The sequence below is a fragment of the Aethina tumida genome, chromosome 2 (genome assembly GCF_024364675.1).
Source record: "Aethina tumida isolate Nest 87 chromosome 2, icAetTumi1.1, whole genome shotgun sequence".
Taxonomy (NCBI): domain Eukaryota; kingdom Metazoa; phylum Arthropoda; class Insecta; order Coleoptera; family Nitidulidae; genus Aethina; species Aethina tumida.
Window position 1 is genome coordinate 27,532,160 of NC_065436.1, and position 21,586 is coordinate 27,553,745.

The 21,586-nt window shown below is 31.9% G+C and overlaps 4 protein-coding genes across 6 annotated transcripts; 2 read left to right on the forward strand and 2 right to left on the reverse strand.

Annotated features, from left to right (window-relative positions):
• The first annotated feature begins 7,579 nt into the window (after positions 1 to 7,579).
• On the forward strand, positions 7,580 to 9,653 carry LOC109604784 (divergent protein kinase domain 1C). Its single transcript, XM_020021318.2, has 2 exons — positions 7,580 to 7,831; positions 8,505 to 9,653. The coding sequence occupies exons 1-2, from the start codon at positions 7,679 to 7,681 to the stop codon at positions 9,570 to 9,572; spliced, it is 1,221 nt and encodes a 406-aa protein (XP_019876877.1). The 5' UTR covers positions 7,580 to 7,678; the 3' UTR covers positions 9,573 to 9,653.
• Positions 9,654 to 11,560: 1,907 nt separating this feature from the next.
• Positions 11,561 to 14,185, reverse strand: LOC109604780 (DNA replication factor Cdt1). 3 transcript variants are annotated; one of them, XM_020021315.2, is made up of 3 exons: positions 14,014 to 14,185; positions 13,400 to 13,887; positions 11,561 to 12,861 (listed from the first exon to the last, which is right to left on the reverse strand). In XM_020021315.2, the coding sequence occupies exons 1-3, from the start codon at positions 14,095 to 14,097 to the stop codon at positions 11,652 to 11,654; spliced, it is 1,782 nt and encodes a 593-aa protein (XP_019876874.1). In that variant the 5' UTR covers positions 14,098 to 14,185; the 3' UTR covers positions 11,561 to 11,651. The 3 variants fall into 3 exon arrangements, with proteins under 3 accessions (XP_019876874.1, XP_019876873.1, XP_019876872.1); XM_020021314.2 differs by having other exon boundaries at positions 13,400 to 13,893; XM_020021313.2 differs by having other exon boundaries at positions 13,400 to 14,185.
• Positions 14,186 to 16,264: 2,079 nt separating this feature from the next.
• LOC109604788 (SRSF protein kinase 1) lies at positions 16,265 to 18,530 on the forward strand. The gene has a single exon (XM_020021325.2). The coding sequence runs from the start codon at positions 16,395 to 16,397 to the stop codon at positions 18,078 to 18,080; it is 1,686 nt and encodes a 561-aa protein (XP_019876884.1). The 5' UTR covers positions 16,265 to 16,394; the 3' UTR covers positions 18,081 to 18,530.
• A 2,035-nt stretch (positions 18,531 to 20,565) lies between these two features.
• Positions 20,566 to 21,401, reverse strand: LOC109604783 (NHP2-like protein 1). Its single transcript, XM_020021317.2, has 2 exons — positions 21,244 to 21,401; positions 20,566 to 21,013 (listed from the first exon to the last, which is right to left on the reverse strand). The coding sequence occupies exons 1-2, from the start codon at positions 21,244 to 21,246 to the stop codon at positions 20,633 to 20,635; spliced, it is 384 nt and encodes a 127-aa protein (XP_019876876.1). The 5' UTR covers positions 21,247 to 21,401; the 3' UTR covers positions 20,566 to 20,632.
• Positions 21,402 to 21,586: the final 185 nt, after the last annotated feature.

The following is a 21,586-nucleotide window of genomic DNA, read 5'->3' on the forward strand; positions in this document are numbered from 1 at the left end:
TACTAACTAGAAAAATATATGTAAAGAATAAATAATTTAAAGTATGACTATTTCATCTTTCTCTAAGTCCCATTAACATATATCTTCTTCTTATAATACAAATACTTGGCCAACTATAAAAATATGTGATATAAAATTTGTCGTTTTTATTTTCTTTATTAGAAATATAAACATTGATATCTGGAAAATTTGCTTAAAAGACAGGAAAGCTAATGTGATATAAATGTAGTAAAATGGTAAGAACACTGAGAACATAATTGATACATAATTTACTCACTTTTTGAATGAAATATTATTATTCTTGATCAGCCTTACAATTTATTTTGGGCGGCACGTTAACTGAAATTATTAAGCGCAAAACACAAATTTGAGATTATCTAAAGCGAAAATTTGAATTTTAAGAGTATTAATATAAATATAGTATAATTAGTATAGTATTATTAATATTAAATTCCAATATTGATAAAAAATAAGATAATTTATACTATTTTTGTTCTATAAACTACTTAATTAAATAAATTTATAGAAAGAATATGATTTTTAATTTTTCTGCAAAAATATGCATATTTTTTTATTAAATTTTATATATACCCATCTCAGAGTGTGCTTAATCCACTGTAATTAGTTTTTCTTTAAAAAAAAAGCTAGTACAATATTTTCAATTTTCGTGTAGGTTTTGGGTTTTGGCCAAAAAATATTACATCTTGTCTACAAAAACATATTTTCATGCTTTATAATTAAAAAATAAAAGTTTGTTAAAATTGGATAAAAAATACAAATTTTATGAGGCCAGTTGTAAGTTTTCAGGGCCAGTTTTATCAATAAAATATTAGTTGTCTCAATGATATGACCGAAAACCTTCACTCTTTGACCACTCTGTATAGTTATAAACGTATGACTAATTAATTTTTAATAATAATAAATATATAAATGTTTTAAAATAACATAAAACTATTTTTAATAAATTACATTTGCTTATTATATGAATGCTATTGTAACTGTATATGCAGATAACTTTCATCAGTGACAAATCGTTATACTTGTAGGTACTTATAAATACAACAATCAATCACTCGAATAATTACCGCCTGATTAATCAAATAATACATAGAAAACCTAATAAATTAGCAGAATTCCAAACTGATTTATTGACATGTGAACAGCTGAAAAATATCTCTACACACACACGCTCAATCATTAATAAAACATTTTATTTCAGGTATCTCAATTACGCCGTAATCAAATAATTGGAGCTTGCCGTAGTAATTTAAAATTGATTTAATATTTGACATGCGAGCAATTAAGGCTTGTTGCTGAGCGCGGCATTTTATTGCATATCTCATTATCGGATATTACTGAACGAACTCAACAGCATCGGACTGGCGAACCAGTGGGGGTTTATTTCATAACTCGCCCGGGAAACAGTCCAAGAATGAAATTATATTCGTTTTAATGGATATAATTTACTGTCTCATGTTACGAACCTACAAGTATTAATTCACGTAATAATATTAAAGTTTTTTCGCTAAATAAATCTAAACATTTTTAGATTGAACCTGTTGCTGGCATCGACAAAAGTACCATTTTGTATTTTGCAGCTAGTGTGCGGCATAGCATCGTGATCTTCAGAGACAAGAACAATATGAATATGAATAATACGCTGCACAACTAATTTCCTTTCATTTATCGGAAGATATATTGTCATGCAAGCCGAGCGAAAAAGTATCAATTCACACGACCTCAATGAATGAACGGGCCCGCAACTGAAGAGAGACCAACTCGGAAGAGTTTTAAAAAAAAAGGCGCATTCCTGAACAGACCGTGTATGTCCACGGACTATTCACGATGAATTCATTAGAGATAAAACAGTTTCGAGAAATTGTTCTATGTACAAGTGCGATAGTACCAGTTGTGTCAAGTGGTTGTACAGATACGCCACAGGTTTTATTTATCGGAACGTTCAGTCGTTTCAATTACACGTTTTATTCATCTTTGTATTATTAAATCGATTGTATTTGGAATGAGTTGAGTTGGACTTTTTTAAGGAGGAAAGGTCAGGTGACGATGTTACGTATACTTGGTACCGAGTACCATGGTAATGTGGGACTAGTTTGAGGGACATACCCACTAAAGCTGGTTTATCCTACAAAAACTTTGGTTTACCTCGGGGATGAATAAAATTACTGTTTCAGTTCATGCTCATAGAGATTCAGTGAAAATATCACCAACAGACAGATTTTATAAGGTTTTTCTAAAGTAGTGTTCAAAATTTGGGAGAAGCAAGAACACATTCAATAATGAAGTCTAAATAAAATTAAAAGTTTTCAAAAATGAAATATTAATTTTTTCAAAATAATTTTTTATTTAATATTTTAATATGCGTATATAATAAAAAATTTATCTAATTTACTGTAATGAAAAATTCGAACTATTTTTGAAAATCAATAAAAAATAACTAAACAAAAAATATTTATTTATTTTTAATTTTAACTTTTCAAAAATGAAATTATTTTCACAATTTTTAATTTAACTGAAAATGAAATTTACCATTTACTACATTTATCAATAGAACTTCAACATTTTGCAGACCTCTCGGAAAATTAATTTTGTTAATTTTCGTACATTATCAAACGTTGAAAAATCGCTGGAATAAGTGTATTGATCTGAAAGGACGCCCTCGAAGGCAACTATATTGAATAATAAAATCAAATTCTATAAAAAAAGATTTTTTCTATGCTAGCCTACGAACTTTTCAGCCCATCTGTTAATTCTTTATTCAATTTGATACAAAACTCATGTTTTGCGTTTGTCTCTGAAGGAGTCATTTGACACCATGCTGTAAAATCTAATGAATTAAGGTCTGGTGTTTCTTGCATTGGGGTTTTCATCAGCCCAAATATTTTGTTAAGTTGTGCATATTAAAAATACTAAAAAATACATTTCTGGTGAAAGTTGCCCCATCAGATAAAATCATTTTAATAAGAATTCATAACAATCTCGGGGTCATTGACAAAACTGCAATCTTAAGAGTAGATCTCCTCGTAAAACATCTTGGACTCTTATAGTTCTCCAAACTACAATTATTATTTTTTTATTTCACCTTGTTTAAGTTACATTTAAGTATTCTATATTTGTTTATCACTTTCTTTATATAACTATTTATTTTTAACTACAAATAATTTCAATTTACCCACTTTAATATTTTAACTATTTTGACAACAAGATATTGATGGCAATGTTACTAATTATGTTATTTTTCGTTTATTATAATTTTCTAATAACGTATGAACAATATTCAGACTACTACAAACGAATCAAAAATGGAAAAATAAAAAACAGAGAAAAATCTTTAGATAGATATAAACAATCACTCCTGTCTATTTTTTTGCTTTACACATAAAACAATTTAATTAATTCATGACTGATCTTAAATATTTAAATTAACGATTTTTATATTTATAAGTAACTATTTCATAATTATATATGGTGTATTTGAATTTTCTTCTGTGGATTAGACCAGTTTACACAAAAACATTAGATCCCTTCAGTTATTTAATTATTTAATTTAAAAAACAATTTTTTTAAATTTCTCGACTTTTATATAATATTCTAATTATTTATTTTACACTGACAACAAAATATTTATTTTATTTTTGGTTTATTATGATCACTTTTTTCCACTAATTTATTTTAGACTACTACAAACGGATCAAAAATTGAAGTCACTGGGTGAATATAAAGAGGAGGAGGGGAAATGGTAGAAATTGGAAATGTTTCGTTAACATTTCGATAGTGTGTACTGACAATTATTATTTACAAATACATTTTTTTTTAGATATTTTCTATTTAGTTATGATATATAGTATTTAAATTTTCTTCACACTTGTTAATTACATTAATTTACAACAAAAATATAATTTTACATTTTTAACAATATTTAAATATTGTTAAAACAGACATCTTGTATTATTTAGATTTACGTCAATCAGATGCAAAATATTCTCCTCATTTGCAACTGTTCTAATTAGGTAAATTTCTTTTAGGATACCGTCTTACAGCACCTCGTGCTCTTCCTTCACGTTTACCCAAAGATATTCAAGACATATAAATTTAAATTTCATAAGAATTTATTATTTATATTTTCCTTAAATTGGATGTTTAACCTTCTCCCAAAAACCTTGTGTAAATGTATAGGTGTGTTGTTGTTGCTATTATCACTTCGCACATTTGCTTAAAACTGAATGACTAGAACGAAATTAATTCGAAACAGTCTTACATTTTACATATCGTAATAGATTTGTCAGCTTATGTTAAGTGTAAAATTTACGGTGCATCATTGGTGCGGCAATAAAATCGTTACTTTGAACGTTTCAATTTAAATCGGGTGCGGAGATAAAAGTTGGAGAAACGGTCGGCGGAGAAGTGTGCGTGTTTGATTGCACCGACGGAGTGAGGCAGCGTGATATGGTCATGCAATAATTTTTAGGTGTCTCCGCGTCCAGATCGCAGATACACCACTCGGCCGGCGTTGTATGAACTCATATTTTCAGTGCTGCCCACACGTTAAGGGTGGGACCGGCTACTTCTTATTGTCGGTGGGAATTTCGCTTCGTCAAGGTGCCGGTCGCATGCACAGGTTCAAATTTTCATTGCGCCATTTTATTGAGGAAGTGCGCACTCGATACAATTCGAGACATTGTTATGAATATATCAATTTGTGGTGCTTTATTTTATGATGGCAATAAATGACCAATACGGTTGAGTTATGGGTCCGCGGAGCGGATTGGAGGATGGGATATCTATGACATTGTAATTTATTGATGTGGAAGAATGAATAAGTGGAATCAACATTAGCATCATACACAGTAACATATCAAAATGTAAAAAAAAATACAAAACCAGAAGTGATTTTTTAACGATAAACTGCTTAACAATTAACTGATAATTTATCACAAGCACCCACTGATTAATACCAGTTTTAGATGTGACCAATGATTATTGGGAAAGTTAACACCTAGTGCAATTTGATTAATGGTCATAAATTTTACCTTGGCAAGGTAAAGTGATTATGCCTTGCAGGTTATTGGTCTCCCCAACGAATTATATATAACCATCTCTATAAATAACCCCACTTATTTCTGGAAAGGGTGGACTTCTTCGGATTGAAACCAGCACACTCCAATGTTGTCTATTTAAAGACCACATAGGCGTCAGCTTCAAATTTGCAAATTTTTTGTTTATCTCATATCATGTACAAAATGAAGGATAAAAGTTAATTGGCCATGAGATATTGAGAATACAAAAAAACTATATAATTTATGTTAGATAAACCAATATTAATTTCAGCTCATAAAAACGCGATTAGACAAATTAAGTATATAAATTAGAATCATTAAGAATCATTAATTATCTCTAGTTTTTTTTGAATGAGAGGATTTGACCCAAGTAAACTATTAACTCAACTTCTTATTAAAAATGTGTGTCAAATTGATTATTTTTAAGATAGTAGTGATTAGAATAATAAAAAATAGTTTACAAATAACAAATAATAAATTAAAACAAGAAAAAATAATTAAATTCTCAGAAAAGTTATATTGAATGTGAATTCTACATAAATTTACAAAAATAGTTCATAAATAACAAACAATAAATTAAAACAAAAATCAATAAAAAAGAAAATTTTTATATAAAGTAACAGGTAAATTAAAAATATTTTTAAATAAAAGTAAAATAAAATTTAGGATTTGACGTAAGTAAACGATTAACTCAACTCCCTAATAAAAATATAATATATGTTAAATTGATTATTTTTATTATAATAATAAAAAATAGTTTGCAAATCATAAATAATGAATTAAAACGAAAATTAAAAAAAATGTATATGAATTTAAATAAAAATATTATAAAATTCATAATCATTAAGTTACGATTATCCCTAATATTTTTTTAATGAGTGGCCCAATAAACTTTTAACCCAATTTTTTAATAAAAATGTTTAAATTAAAAAACTAAACTAAACTTTTTAATAGAAATGTGTGTCAAATTATTTATTTTTATTGAAAAAATAGTAATTACAATAATAAAAATTGTTTATTAATAACAAATAATGAATTAAAACAAATCATTAATTTTTTTTTATTACATAAAATACATAATTATAATCATTAAGTTATGAATATCTCTAGTTTTTTTTGAACGGGGTGATTTGACTTAAGTAAACTATTGACTCAACTTCTTAATAAAAATATATGTTAAATTGATCATCTTTATTATAATAGTAGTGATTACAATAAGAAAATAGTTTATAAATAACAAATAAATTAAAATGAAAATTAAAAAAATATTGAATGTGAATTTAAATAAAAATATGATAAAAAACAGAAATTAGAATCGTTAAGTTATAATTGTCTCTACTCTTTTTTTTTAATGAGGGCATATGACGCAGTAAACTATTAACTTTTTAATAAAATTTATAAAAACTAAAAACTAAACTAAACTTTTTAATAATAATAATAATAATAAATAGTTTATAAAATAATGAATTAAAAATTAAAAAATATTTTGAAAGTGAAATAAGAATATGATAAAATACATAAGATAGAATCATTAAATTATGATTATCTCTATTTTTTTAATAAGGGGATTTGACCCAAGTAAATTATTAACCCAACTTATTAATAAAAATGAATATAAAATTGGAAAAATGTATTATAAAAAACCAACGACTTAAAAAAAATCAATAAAAATATAAATAATTAAAATGTTTATAACACTTTATTATTAAACGTTTAATTAACTGCAACTTAACGGAAGATCAAGAGCTGTATTTAGAAGAAATGTGTGACCTTCGAATTAGATTTCCTATCATAAAATAAGCCAAAGAGTTAACAAAATCACATATTAAAAATATTTTCCAAAAAGCCACTGGTTACTCTTTACAAATTGAGACATAAATCATTAGCTACGTAGGTATTCCTGCAGTTTATGCAGGATAATCACGTAATAGCCCCAGCTTACAGTCATAACGCATTCAATGAATTTATGCCCACAATCAGCTTGGATTTTTAACAACGACTCGCATTGTAACTACCATTTCGTTTCGAGCACCTCGGGCTTACAACAAACATGTCAATTTTTTTTATTCGGAACGAACGCACTATAAAGGCAAGATGATAAATGGCCGTTTTAATTGCGTCTAATCACTACGAATGATGTTCAAAGTATTTGCTAAGATTTTCATGGTAATCGAGTCCGATAGCGTTAATAAAAATCTGTCCCCCCACTGCAGATCAATTGGTTTGCCAGGATTTGAATTGGGCAACGTCTAGGGCGCCGGCGTCGGTATGCGTCCAGATGCGCACCTTGATGAGCCGCATTCAACCACCGTGGGGAAAACTGTAACTCCCATATTCGTTACGATTTATGTTCCTTAAATGTAATTTCATTATTAAATCGCTTGTGGAGTAGAACGCATTCGGCATTTTAAGATCGAGTTTTAAGATACAGTAGCAGGGCAATAAAGTTTTTCGAATAGAAAGCTTTTATTTCTCCCCACGATGCGCCCCCAGTGTTTGCCAGTAACCATGAAAATCCGGCACAGTTTTCCTCCCCCGTTTAACCTGTACACAATGCATTCTTGCACATCCGCTAGCTCAGTGTTTCCCCCTTATTTATAAAAATGCTCCTCACCCGCAGACTGCCCGGTCTACTTTACACCTATAGATACACATTTTACGCGTCTCTCTTGCTTCTGTGCACCTTTGTTTATTTTCTTTTCAAGTGGAATTTACTGTGTACAAACCTTCAGGCCTGGCAACATGTTAAGAAAATGGTGAGTTATTGGGTTTTGGCGTAAGCAATCACTTGAAAGTGGAGTTTATGTGGCATTGGATCGTGCTGTTTGTATAAATTGCGGTGTTTACATCAGGATCAATATTATGCTGCATGCTAATTATCGGCATTCAGATTCAAGTAGACACTTGGTTGTTAGTGTTGTTTCTTGAGGCAGGACAAGTGTCTTAATGGATGTGTGGGAAAAGTAGTAAGGCAAACAGTGCTGTTGTTGGTATTAGTTGGGTCAACAAAATACAAGAACAAGATTTCAAATCTAAGCAGTAAATCCAAAGCAGCAACATATTTACATTTAAATTACCATTAACAATAAGAGGATTTAAATAATATATAATAAAATTAAATGTGTAGTTTAAAAGATCTGAAAATAATTATCTGATTATGTTAATATTGCAATTTATTTATTTATATCAATAATAAAATATTTGATAAATCTAAATTTTACCCTGAATAATTTGAAAATGTCGGATTCACTCAATAGTCAAGAGTTTAGATATGCAACTCATGGCATGTGTTCTGATTCGATAAACATAAAAATATCATTTTAAAATAATTTTAATGTAAAACACTATTGCTGTTTACATATAATGTTTATTAACAAATACGTATATTATTAACATTGACCTAACCATTAATGAATAATATTTTTTTAGTGTGAATTATATGAGGAAGGCCTCGCCGTCGGGTCGCTATGCGCTCCGCTCTGCGTCACCCGCGACATCCACTCCCTGACATGCCACTCATTCCAAGCAACAAAAGAAGCAGTTTTCAGCGCAGAATGGCACAACATTCGTCTAGTCTTCAAATCGGTACCAAGGGACTACCAATCGATTCACTGGTTCGACAATGGGGTAATCAAATATCCGACAGAAAAAGAGTTCCTATCTACCATTCGTACCATCGTCAAGAACAAACTGAATTTAACACTTGCGTATGATACTGCCGTGAGGTTGTCAAGGTTGAAGCCGTCCTACGAAGAAAAGGACGAACTGAAAAGGCAAAAAGAAATGGACAACTTGTGGTTCCTGCTGCAAGACAATGAATACCTTCTCTCGGCGCTGTTCACTGACAAGGACGTGTTTCCACAACTTCTCGGTACTTGTGGACCTTACTATGCGGTTGAATACATGGAGAAGGTACCAGACATATCATCATTGTTGACTTTAAGCGACAACCGAGAAGACTGGGGAAGGAGACTAAAGATCTCGGTCCAGATTCTCGATCTGTTGGATGAACTCGAAACTGGTTTCAGGGAGCCGTTCCATTTATGTGATATTAAACTAGAGCACTTCGGCTTAGTCAAAGGCGGCAACAAATTGAAGTTTATAGATTTGGATGGTGTTCTGCCTAAATCCGTTGTTAATAATGTTATAAAGGAAATCGAGACGTGCGAGAAAGACGATGACTGTGATTATTACGACTGTAGGTCGAGATGCAACAAGGATACTAAAAAATGTTCTAACTACGTGGCGAACAATAACTTGCAGATCGTTTGCGAAAAAATATTTCTGGGCTGGAGGATGTCGAAGACCGTCATTGTGCCCGGTTTACTGATGTCGCAACACACTCCATCCGAATTGGCGTTCATTTTAAGGAGATGCGCGAATCCGGGGAGCGAACAGGGCAAAGCCAGGACCACGCCGGAGGACGAGGTGAAGAAAAGGCTTTACAATGTTCTCTCCGAAATTGAACAAACAGTCAATAACGATTTCTTTCTTTAGTGATTAGATGGTACAACATAAATTTACGCTTACGGTGTTTTTGTTAATGATTTTGTTATAAAAATATTAATAAAATATTTGACCCAATCACCTTTTAATTATCCAAAGGTTAGGTATGTATGAATAGAAACTGATCAGTGTATTCTGTAAATTTATAATTTTTATGCCTATGATTTAGACCCTATCTAAATAAAACAATTTCCACATATTTAAACTAGGCAACCCAGGTCACACTACAAATTGTATTCAAAACATTATAAAAGGCGTATTGAAAATAAGTGGTCAAAATTTGGGACCAGGAAGAACACATCCAGTAGTGAAGAAAACCAAATCAATTTTTTTTCAAAAATTTCTCTTGAGAAAATACAATCTCTCAAATTAGAACTTCAAAATCAACATATCCAGATTTTGTGTAAATTGTTTTAGTGATACCTATTTGTTATAAAAACAAAAATAAATAGAATTTGAGGTTCATCATCATATCATAGCTACATGATTTATTACTCTATGAAAATCACTGTAACTTTCTTGAAACATTAAAATTGAAATATCACAAAAATTGTTGTGATAATTAAAATTAATTAAAAACACCTTTTTTCCTAAATCGAACATGGAAAGCTCAATAGTTTTTAAAAATGTCAGTGCCGTAGAAAATAAGACAAGAAAAAGGGGATCCCCCTCTAGAAATTACAGTACTGTATCATTATAGTTATATTAAATTGTAGGTATGTATCTTAGGATAATACGTACGAAATTTAAACCAAAGCTTACGGAAACACCAGAAAAAAACAATGACTGAAAATTAAATCTACTCTATTCACTTCAGGAAAAACTTTTATTTAGATTTTCTTCAATATTAAACTTGTTCTATTTGCTCCCAAATTTTGTCCACCTAATTTAGAAGCACATTATATATAATTTATTTCTTTGAAATAATAATGTTGTATAAGTAAAAATAGAATATTCTTAAATATATTTGAAATGATATATTTAATTAACTTGTATATTACCAGCAAAGATTAAAAAATATATTTAATACATAAATTGTGAAAATTCAATAATTAAAGTTACTATAAAAATATTTCCAGACTTTACAAACATAGATAACAAAAAGCTTTTAATATTTAGATACAACTACTAACAGTATTGATTAATAAAACTTTTTAATAAATCAAAAACTTAATCTACATAATGAAATCCACGTGCGCATAGGTGTGCGTTTGTAAACATATTGATCCCTAGACGTCTCATTTCCTTCTAGCGATAAAATTAGAATTTAATGAACCATAAACGCAAACAATGTATATTTGGGAACAGAATTTAACCATTCAACCAGAAGCACACAAATTTTTTCATGACAACATACATTCCGCGTTGTACCTATTTATTTTCTAGATAACTGTTACTAAAAGTAAATTAATTTTATTATATTTACTTCTAAAGAGTAAATATATTTAAGGGTAAATTACCTATTATTAACCAAATAAATAATAAATACAACTGAGCCAATGAACTAAATTGAGTTGTTAAAATCACGTATCATTGTATATCGTTTCCATTTGAAGTTTGTTCAACTCCGGATATTGAATAATCGAATCTGGTGACAGTATAAATTTACATTTTTAATTTACGGATGTAAACTAAAGAACCAGGTATGATGGTTGTGTATTTTAAAATTTGGGTTTGTTATGAATTGCATTTTGCAATAACAAACAATTTGTAGCACATGTTAACAATTATGTAACAGAAACTCTTGTATGTACTTAGCAATATATATTTTTGCTGATGCAGACAATCTTTGAACAAAGCAATTAAAATAAATAATAGTAATAAAATATTGTAGAGACGTGACATACTTTCAAGGACCTAGTTTATTAAACCTATTAGACTAAATATATCAAATATTTTAAACATGTCATTAAAAATAAAATTACATTGTTAATTTTGAACAACACAGTCTTTCAAAACTTTGGATAAAAAAATTGAGATAAGAAAATTAATATATTTTATTAATAAAATGTACATTAAAATTATACGATAACACAATAAAATACTCTTTAAAATTACATGCATCATATTTTACGTCTCGCGTTTCTGCTTCGCCAGTTTATCCAGTTTATTCATTACTATACTGAGGTCAGCGTTTTTCGATAGTTTCACGAAGTCCGTGTTCCTAATATTGTGCAGGACCAACCATCCAGGTACTTCTTTGGCAATGATTTTCAAATGATCCTCCATCTCAGATTTGGTTAAGAATTCTTGATGGCAATTTCCTAATTTTTCGACCACTGTTTCCAATGGTAAAACGCCTTTTTTCTCTGAGACGAACAAATTCCTAGTCAGTCTTGCCAGTTCCGGTAACCGATTGTACATCGTCACTTCCTTCTCCTTATCGGCAGATCTTGTCATTGAAACTAAGGCTTTCGCTGCTTGTCTCTGCCTTACTTTCTCCAATAAAGCTTTAGGTATACCCTTTAATACTGACTGGTTTTCTTCTTTTGGCTTTTCGACCACCAAGTTCGGATTCGTTTCTTGTGCGGTTTTCAATCTTTGAAGAGCCTGCTCCATCCTCGTATTGCAGTTAAACAACTCCCTAGCTTTTTCCAACACGTTTTGACCGGTGGTAAGAATTTCTTCCACTGGTGGCTTGGGGATTTCGGACTGCTCAATGTCGGGCACTTTTTCGATGTCGAATTCCGGGTGCCATTTCGTAATCCTTCCTTTTTCAATGTTCATTGGGGGATCTAGCGTCATCAGAAACTCGTGGTGGTAGTCCTTGGTCCTGTTCATCAGTTTGTCGAACAAAATTCGGCGTCGTTCTAACAATATTTCAGAAGTCATGTGCTCTTGCCGGTCTATGTTCGGCGTGATCACCAACTCCCACTGTTCCTTTTTCATACCTACACCAAAGACTTTTAGTTTTTCTTGGGTAAATGTAAAGGCGTCTTCGTAAATGTACTTGATCTGTGCCAAATGCCTTTCAAGCAAGTTACGTTTTAGCATTTCCTCCACCGCAGGCTTCAGTTTGCGGAAAGTGATGGTTTCCTTTCGGTTGTACAAAATTTGCACAACTGTATCGATACTTCTAAACATCTCAGCCAAGTATCTGTACTTGAATGGCAGAGATAGAGCAGGTTTAGAAGAGAGGTCCAAAGTCAATTTTCTTGGACTTGAAGGTATTTGCATGGCATTTTTGGTAGGACTCATCAAGTTTAGGAGGTTTCTTCGGGCTCCCACATCTTTTTTGGGACTTAGGTATGCTTTTTCCGGAGTGTACGCCTTCTGAGGGCTGTAAAAAAGAAATATATGGTAGAAACAATTTTGCACTGCTTTCAAAAAATGTTATTACATTATAGAATGTTGAAACTTCACCATTTAAAGTTAGCATAAACATTAAAATAAATATAGATCATGGTTACTTTCAACAAGTATTGCACTGTATTAACTGACAAACAAAAACATAATGTTTATTAAAATATATAAAAACAAATGCAACAAATTCTTATCATTTGAATATGTTAAATATATATATACTTGTCATGAAAAAAATAATAAAAGATACTTAAATGTTTTATGGAATTTTAATTTAATTAACAACAAAATTTATATTTTTAACTTTAATACAAAATAGTTTTTAGTTTTTACTAACTATATTTATTAATTTTTTATAACAATTTTTAGATTCTTATTTGAGTGTGCTAGTATTAAATTAATATTTTTAAAATATTTTTCTTATTATTTATTAAAATATACTATACACAATTTATCCATAAGCTTTTTATTTACTTTGAAATAAACAGAAGTATTGAATAAAATAAGACACTTACCTAGTATGAACTTCCACTTCAATAGTCCTAAATGCTTTAAGTTTAGGAGATTCTGGTGGTGGAATAATTGATGTTTTCTTTTCAACCTCCTTGAGTTTTGCATCACCTTCTTTAAGCTTGGCAATTGTTGCTTTCAGTTCTGCCAGTCTTCCACTTCTTGTCATTTTCTTTTTGATTTCTTGGATGGTGGGTCCCTCGATCTTGTCAGGCACTTTGTCCATCAGGTTGGAGCATTTTGTGGGTGTCGAGGGAGGTGTAACATGTCTTTGTTCCACTTCATTGTCTTTGCTTACTTGTGTTTGTTCTGGTTCTTTCGTCATCTTTTTCATATTGCTGAGTAGTTGTTGTATGTCTTTATTGTTGAGCAGCTCCTTGGCCGCTTTCTTCGACTTGGGTGCACGTACAACAGCCTTTTTTTGCACATTTTGCGTGACTGACGGTAACGGAGCTATTAGTTTATTTGTGTTTACAGTCTTTTCTTCTTTTTCCTGTAACTTAGCCAGCGAATTATTTTCGAGAAACAACGTTTTCGTATTACTACTGGACAACACAACACCATCTTCTAACCCATTTTCCGGTTTTCTACATATACTGCTTGCATCAAGCACCAATACCTTTTTAGCACGGCTTATTTTGGCATCTTCGATCACAGTACGCTTTCTGTTGCTGAAAAAACTGGCCACCGACGGCTGAGCCATCACTATTTCCAATAAATATAAACACAAACAACAATTTAAAGGGATTTAAATGGCACACCGTAAAACCGTTGGTTTCCCTCCAAAATGCGTTTAAATGGCGGTGCGCGCATGTGCGATGCGTGACGCCCCACATTCTGGGGGAACCGATGATACCCATTAGATGCCATGCACCGTAGACAAATAAATTTATAGACCAGTCTACAACAGAACATTATTTGGGAATTATAATTAATTCGGTTTAGTCAGTATAAACAGGTAAAAATGGTTCATTTTAATCTCTTGAGCTTATTGTATTGATTTAACTTTATTTTCTTCTATATTTCAAGTGATTTAAAATGAATTTAAAAATAATTTATGATATAACTATTTAAAAATTTATCAATCAGAAAAATATAAAATTTTAAATAACGAGAAATCTTTTGTAAACCCATAAACAAATTAATTTATTATTCCTAAAACTTATATAAATAATTTTAAAAACATTATATCAATCTTATACAACTCAAAACTATCAAATTTGTACACAATAATAGAACGAAAAATATCTGCAGACTAATGTTCTCTTATATAGTACAAACAGTGTTTGATCCATCTAAATCCTGAAAGAGGCATTATGTACAATAGAGACAGTAAGTCTCCCACTATGGGAGAGACTTCTTTAGTCTCATGATGTCTCTTACTAAATTCAGATGGGTCAAACGCTTTTCCTACTATATACAAAACCTGGAGGATATAAGAACGTTTCAATATTTTAATATTTAAAATTCTCGATATTTTTAATGTTACTAGGCTAAGCTGATTTATGATTTTGTTTATTAATTTTTTCATTCGTTCCATTTAACCAATAAATCAATATATTTTTGCACTCATCTTTCTACATATCGCATATATTTCCAGTTCGTTAACTTTTTGTTATTCCTATAAATAAAATACAATACACATTACATTATTTTAAAGGTACACATTAGTCTGATTTAATTAGCACATTCAAATATGGCTTTTGTGGCACTCTTTAACAATACTAATAGTAAGAATTTATACTTAGCATGAGATGCTCTTGAAAAAAGGTTTACAATTTTATCGACAAATATGAAACAACACACTCATTTGAAAACACATTAAGGAAACGGCCTAACCAAATCCTTTTACAGACAAACAAATTAGAAGAATCAGTAATCGAAATCCTTTCTTGTCTACTAGACAAATAAAAAATTAATTGATTCAATATCAGTGTGTCTAATGCATCAATCAGACGTCGACTGAATAAATAAAACTTTCAAGGATGTATTTAAGTAAAGAAATCTTTGGCTGGTATCGAAAATGTAGATCCAAACCAGGCTAATGTTTGCTCAAAAGTATTTCAGTTATCCTCCAGAATGTTGGCAAAGAGTACTTTGAAGTAATCAATCCAATATCATTTTTTAGTTTTTAGTCATTCATTTCAGTTAAACTGACGAAAAAATCAATTATAAGTTGCATAATATAATATGGAAAATAAAACCTGAGGTCTAAATAGAGATTCAGTTAAAAAGAAATTAAGCCATATAATATTTAAATTTTTCAGATGATTAGACTCAAACCATGGTGTAAAAAAAAAATCATGGAAGAAACAAGAAAAAAAGGAAAAACTAAAATATCACAAATGTCTAAAAATTGACAAATTAATTCAACTACAATGTCATAAATTATTGCTTGATAATTTGCTTACAATGTGTGGAAGAGGCAATAGCTTTTTTATTATTGTTATTCCTGAAATATTTTCATATCAATTAAATTATATATTCAAATTAAATTTAAAAGTTTTATGTGTATCTAGTATTATAATGTCTATGGAACAGGCTGACCTAAATAACTTTTAATATTAACTTTTTGCAATTAGTCAGGATATAATAATATAATACTAATAATTTTGTTTAACTTAAAGAATTTTCCAATTGGATTTTCCAATTGTACAAAGGTACACAAAATTAACAAGGAGTAATAATGATTTTATAACAAATACGCCAATATAATTGAACACATTGTCAAATTATTCAAAGAAATACTGTTTAAAATTGATTTGTTAACATAAAAAGAATAAAATTAGTGATATAACTTCGTGCACGGGAGTGGCGTAACATGAACCACCGGATTTTAGGAACGACGCAACTTGTCGGTCGAGTGCGCCGCCTGTCGTCATTGCTATTGCTTCGGACAACTTGGCCGCCATAATCAAACAACTGTGTTTTCTTCGTATAATGGACATTTGACATTAGAAAAGGCATCCGTGACAGTGTGCATCGGTATCGGTTATCCAAATGAGCGGAAAACTAGATGTGAACCGTCGCGTCCTGGCCATCCAGGCCAAGAAGAAACGGCACAAGCCGTCGAAAAAGAAAGGAAAAAACGAAATGAACGGGCATGGTGGCGAAAATCGGCACAGTTCGAAGAACGAGCCGTCGCACAGCTCGAGCAACGAGACAATCGAAGATCCGGACGAGCCGTACACCAGCGAGGAGGAGGAGCAGGAGGACAGCACGGACTATCGCAAGGGAGGTTACCATCCCGTCAAAATAGGCGACCTGTTTCTCGGTCGCTACCACGTAACTAGGAAACTGGGTTGGGGCCACTTTTCCACAGTGTGGCTATGCTGGGATCTGGAGGACAAACGGTTCGTCGCCCTCAAGATCGTCAAGTCGGCGGAACACTTTACCGAAACTGCCCTCGACGAGATCAAGATATTGAAGTCTGTCCGCGAGTCCGACCCGGCCGATCCGAAACGGAACAAGACCGTGCAGTTGTTGAATGACTTTAAAATTAGTGGGGTCAACGGTGTTCATATATGCATGGTGTTTGAAGTATTAGGTCACCACTTACTCAAGTTGATCATTAAATCTAATTATCGAGGTATACCACTAGCAAATGTACGTACTATTATGAGGCAAGTTTTAGAAGGCCTCGACTATTTACATACTAAATGTCAAATCATCCACACCGATATCAAGCCAGAAAACGTCCTCGTCTGTGTAAGTGAGGAATACATCAGACGGCTAGCTTGTGAAGCTGCCGAAATGCACCAACTAGGTTTAAAACTTCCAACGTCTCTTGTCAGCACAGCACCCATTCAAGAAGCTCACCAACAAAAGATGAGCAAAAACAAAAAGAAAAAAATGAAAAAGAAGGCCAAACGTCAGAACGAGTTGCTCAAACGACAAATGGAGCAGATCATAGAACTCGAGGAACAACAGAAGAAAAACAAAGAAAACGGCGACGTCAATGGCGACAAGGATTTCAACGGCATCACCCAAGAAACCAGTCCCGGCACGACACCCGAAAACGACAATGAAAAACTAATGAACGGCTGCACCGACGACATAATACCGGTCAGCTGCGAAGACGTCAGTGAGCCCATCATCCACATGTCGGAGGATGACTCGCCGTCCCTCACGTCCAAAAGCGAAACCAAAATCGAAACCGAATTAGATCCAGCCTTTGTCGAATGCGAATTCGACGTGAAAATCGCCGACCTGGGCAACGCCTGCTGGGTCGACAAACACTTCACCGAGGACATCCAAACAAGACAGTACCGATCCCTGGAAGTGCTCCTCGGAGCCGGCTACAACACGTCCGCCGACATCTGGAGCACGGCGTGCATGGCATTCGAACTGGCCACCGGCGACTACCTGTTCGAACCCCACTCCGGCGAGGATTACTGCCGCGACGAAGATCACCTGGCCCACATCATCGAACTGTTAGGCAACATCCCACGCAGGATAGCCCTGAGCGGCCGGAACTCCCGACTATTCTTCAACAAGAAGAGCGAACTGCGCCATATTAACGGGCTGAAGCCTTGGGGTTTGGAGGACGTGCTGACGGAGAAGTACGACTGGAACCGCGAGGACGCCGAGGAGTTCGCTGCCTTCCTCAAGCCCATGCTCGACTTCGATCCGGATCGCAGGGCCACCGCTGCTGAATGTCTCAAGCACGCATGGCTCAACAAGTAGCCACAGCTCTCTTTAGGTGACTGATTCATTTAAATTGCTTTATTTGCCGAACAATGCATTTAGGATAGTTTTTAATTTATAAAGCATTTCGTTCGGGATTCTGGTAATTTATGTTAATCCGGTTCATACAGGGCCTTTGTTTCATGTACATAGAAATGTAATAGAAAATTGTGATGTATGTTTTATAGACAATATATCTGTAATCCCTGGCTGCTGTAATGTTATCTTTTTTTGTTGCGCCATTGTAATTTATTTTTTAATCCAGTTTTACTTGGCGGTCAGGGAGAAGTAGTAGGATATCTACCCTGTTCGATATATTCGAAAAAAAATATTAGATGCGCTGACAAGATCTTGTATCTGTTCCATACTAGTTAAAGCACCAAGATTTGTATTTAAAAATAAGTATACAATGTACATTGAATCTCATTAATGAGTATATACTAAATTGATGTTGATGCGTTTCTTTTAAACATGACCCTTTATACCATTTTGATTATTGATTAACAATTTATGTGGAAATAACATATGTTTTGTCAATAAACAGGGCCCCACTTTGATCCTTGTCAATATTGATTTGTTAAAGTGGGGCACTGCCATTCTTTTTATTGGCACTAGATTTTGGTTTTAGATTGCATTCCACCTCTAGTGTTTGTAGGCTTTTATTTTCACTTTTTCTTCCTCTTTTATTTTATTTGCATGTAGTTTTTATAATACAATTATTTATAAATAGCGCTGTGAATTTTGTAACAAGCTTCCTTAAGCATAAGGGTAAATAAAATTATAATTGTGAAAAATGTAAATTTGATTTGCATAACACATGTAGGATGCACCATGACTAAAGTTTCGATGGGCGTAAGTCTATATTTTTAAGTAAAATTGAAACAATCATAATTGTAAATGTAAGGTGTAACTGCCTTTTAATGCTGAATTAACTTAAATAAATTCCCAAGATATCACCACAATAAAAATTGATTTAAAATATCTGTTTCTTAATTTTTAATACTGCACTGAAAAACCAGGTTTATCTTCTTTTATTTCTTTTAATTTGCTTCATTTATGCATTTAATTACTAGTTCACTTTTCCAAGTACGTAATATTTTATTTGTAGATTAAAAAATATATATATTTTAAATGAGTTAACAATCCCATTGTTGCTAATACTCTAAATAACATTGAGCCAAAATTACACACATTTAAATAGAATTTAGTGGGCTGAGGAAATTCACCTCCTCAATTTACGTATAAATTAATCTATTTCGCCAGTATTTAGTTCGTCGGGAATACGCGTAACAACCCTCTTTGTTCTGATCATTACAAAAGCCAGTATGTGGTGGTGTACAATTGAAATTATTGATTGAATTGCAGAAAATGGTCTACAGATTCTCGTTCGTTCATAAATAATTGTTTACCAGCCAGTTGTGCCGCTAATGGTCGATAAGTTATCGCTATTTTTCGGCAATAATTGTACAATGTTTTGGCTACACTATTCGCTTTGTGTTACGTGCGTTTAGCAAATTTTTATAAAGCCGAATCTGCGGTCCCACTAAAATTGCGACTTCGCGACATATAAATAGATTGTGAATACTTATTTATACATCCACGTAATAAATTATTCGTATGTTAGATTTATTTTGGTGCGAGCTGGATGAAGCTAAGTATTGTTTGCGATATTATGTGATCTAATATTTACTTTAATATAAAAAAGAAGTTTCTAGTTACGTCAAAAAAATAATACGCATCAACTGATAAGATTTTAAAAATAGATTTGTTCTACTTCATTGTAGTTTGGCATATTCGTTAAGTTACTCGTTCCTGATTTGTTTATGACCAAAAAGTGATTTAAGTGTTACTGAATCATATTAAATTCATGGCAAAACTGACCGACTAAATGACTGCAATGAATCATGATAATATTTTGGGTTGAAACTTATTGATCCTGCGCTCTATGTTAATTCAAGTAGTATATATAATAATAATCGCAATTTAATTCCTTCTTTCATGTGAATCAGTATGGTTATAATGAGCGCATTATGTACGATTTATTTTGGGATTGGCAAGTTAATTAGAGAAACATGTTTACTTATCAGAATTTATACAATAAATGAAGTCGACTTTTTTATTTATAAATTTCTGTGTATTGAATCAATGCCAAAATGAGTCATATAGCCACTGTTTCGTCCATAATAGGAGTTTTTTTTACATATTTACCATAATAGTAAAAGTTTGAATGTTGTAATATGCTATTATCTTGAAATAGAGGTACAAAACTGTGGAATTTTAAAATATCTATGTGGAATATTTTAACAAGAAAAGTCACTATTTAGAGAAATTTCTTCAATGAATTCACTTCTGTATTAAATTAAAATTTAAAATATGTTCTTATTTTATTGCTTCCTTAATTTGAATAAAACTGTTTGGCACCTCATGTAAATAGAATTTTTATAATATATAATTAATGAAATGATTCATATTAAAATAAAACACATTTTTAGTCCTTAATACAATATAATTCATAGTCATCATAAAAAACTAAAAAATATAAAAATTTGTACTTAAACCAATAAACGTTCAATTTCTTGTTGAATTGACTGAATTTGTGGCTTGAGTTGAGATCCTTCATTGATTGTAACACTGCAAGCAATGACTGACCTCGAAACACCACAAGCTCTGCCCAAAGCTTGCTTGGATCTGACGAAAACGTAAGGTACGTTCTTGTCCTCGCACAACAGGGGCAAATGTAAAAGAATTTCGAGGGGTTCGGCGTCAGCTGCCATAACAATAAACTCCGCAATACCACGGTTAAGTGTTTTCGTCACTTCATTGGCGCCCTTGCGGAGCTGCTTGTAGTTCATCGCCTGTTGAACCAGGTTGAGGATCTTGGTCGTCAGGGTGGCGTCGGCCAAAGGATAGGCTTTAGGGTTGACTTCTTCTGCCTGAAAACACGAAAATGCGCAATTGTATAACCTCACTTTTTCCACGTTTTTACACGTTTATGATGAAAATATGTTTATTTTCCAATGCAGGATGTGTTAAATTAATTTATTTTATATATAATCAGTAAAGCTAGTTATATATTTGTTAATGAATAAATAATAAACTTTTTGTGATAAAAAATATAAAGAGCGGCGAAATGAATTATTACAAAATTAAAAATGAAACTTACCATTGTATTTGTTTTTGTTGTTGTTCGTTAGACACAAATATAATCAATATAATATAATACTGCAACCTCTCGGCGACTTTTCGCTTCACGGAGGAGCAAAACTTAACACGTGAAAAAGAAGCGTGTTACTCAAGAAAATATTGGGTTATATTGGTAAACTCTATCACGTGATTTCACAAGATAGGCAACTAAGTTAACATTGTATAGATATAATCAGTCAAATTTTAATTCATTTTTTAATGATTTAAAATAAATAATAAATGTTCAAAATAGTCTGTTTTTAATTATTTCTTATAAAAAAATATCATTTAGATCAATATCTTTTATGACTAATCAACAGATG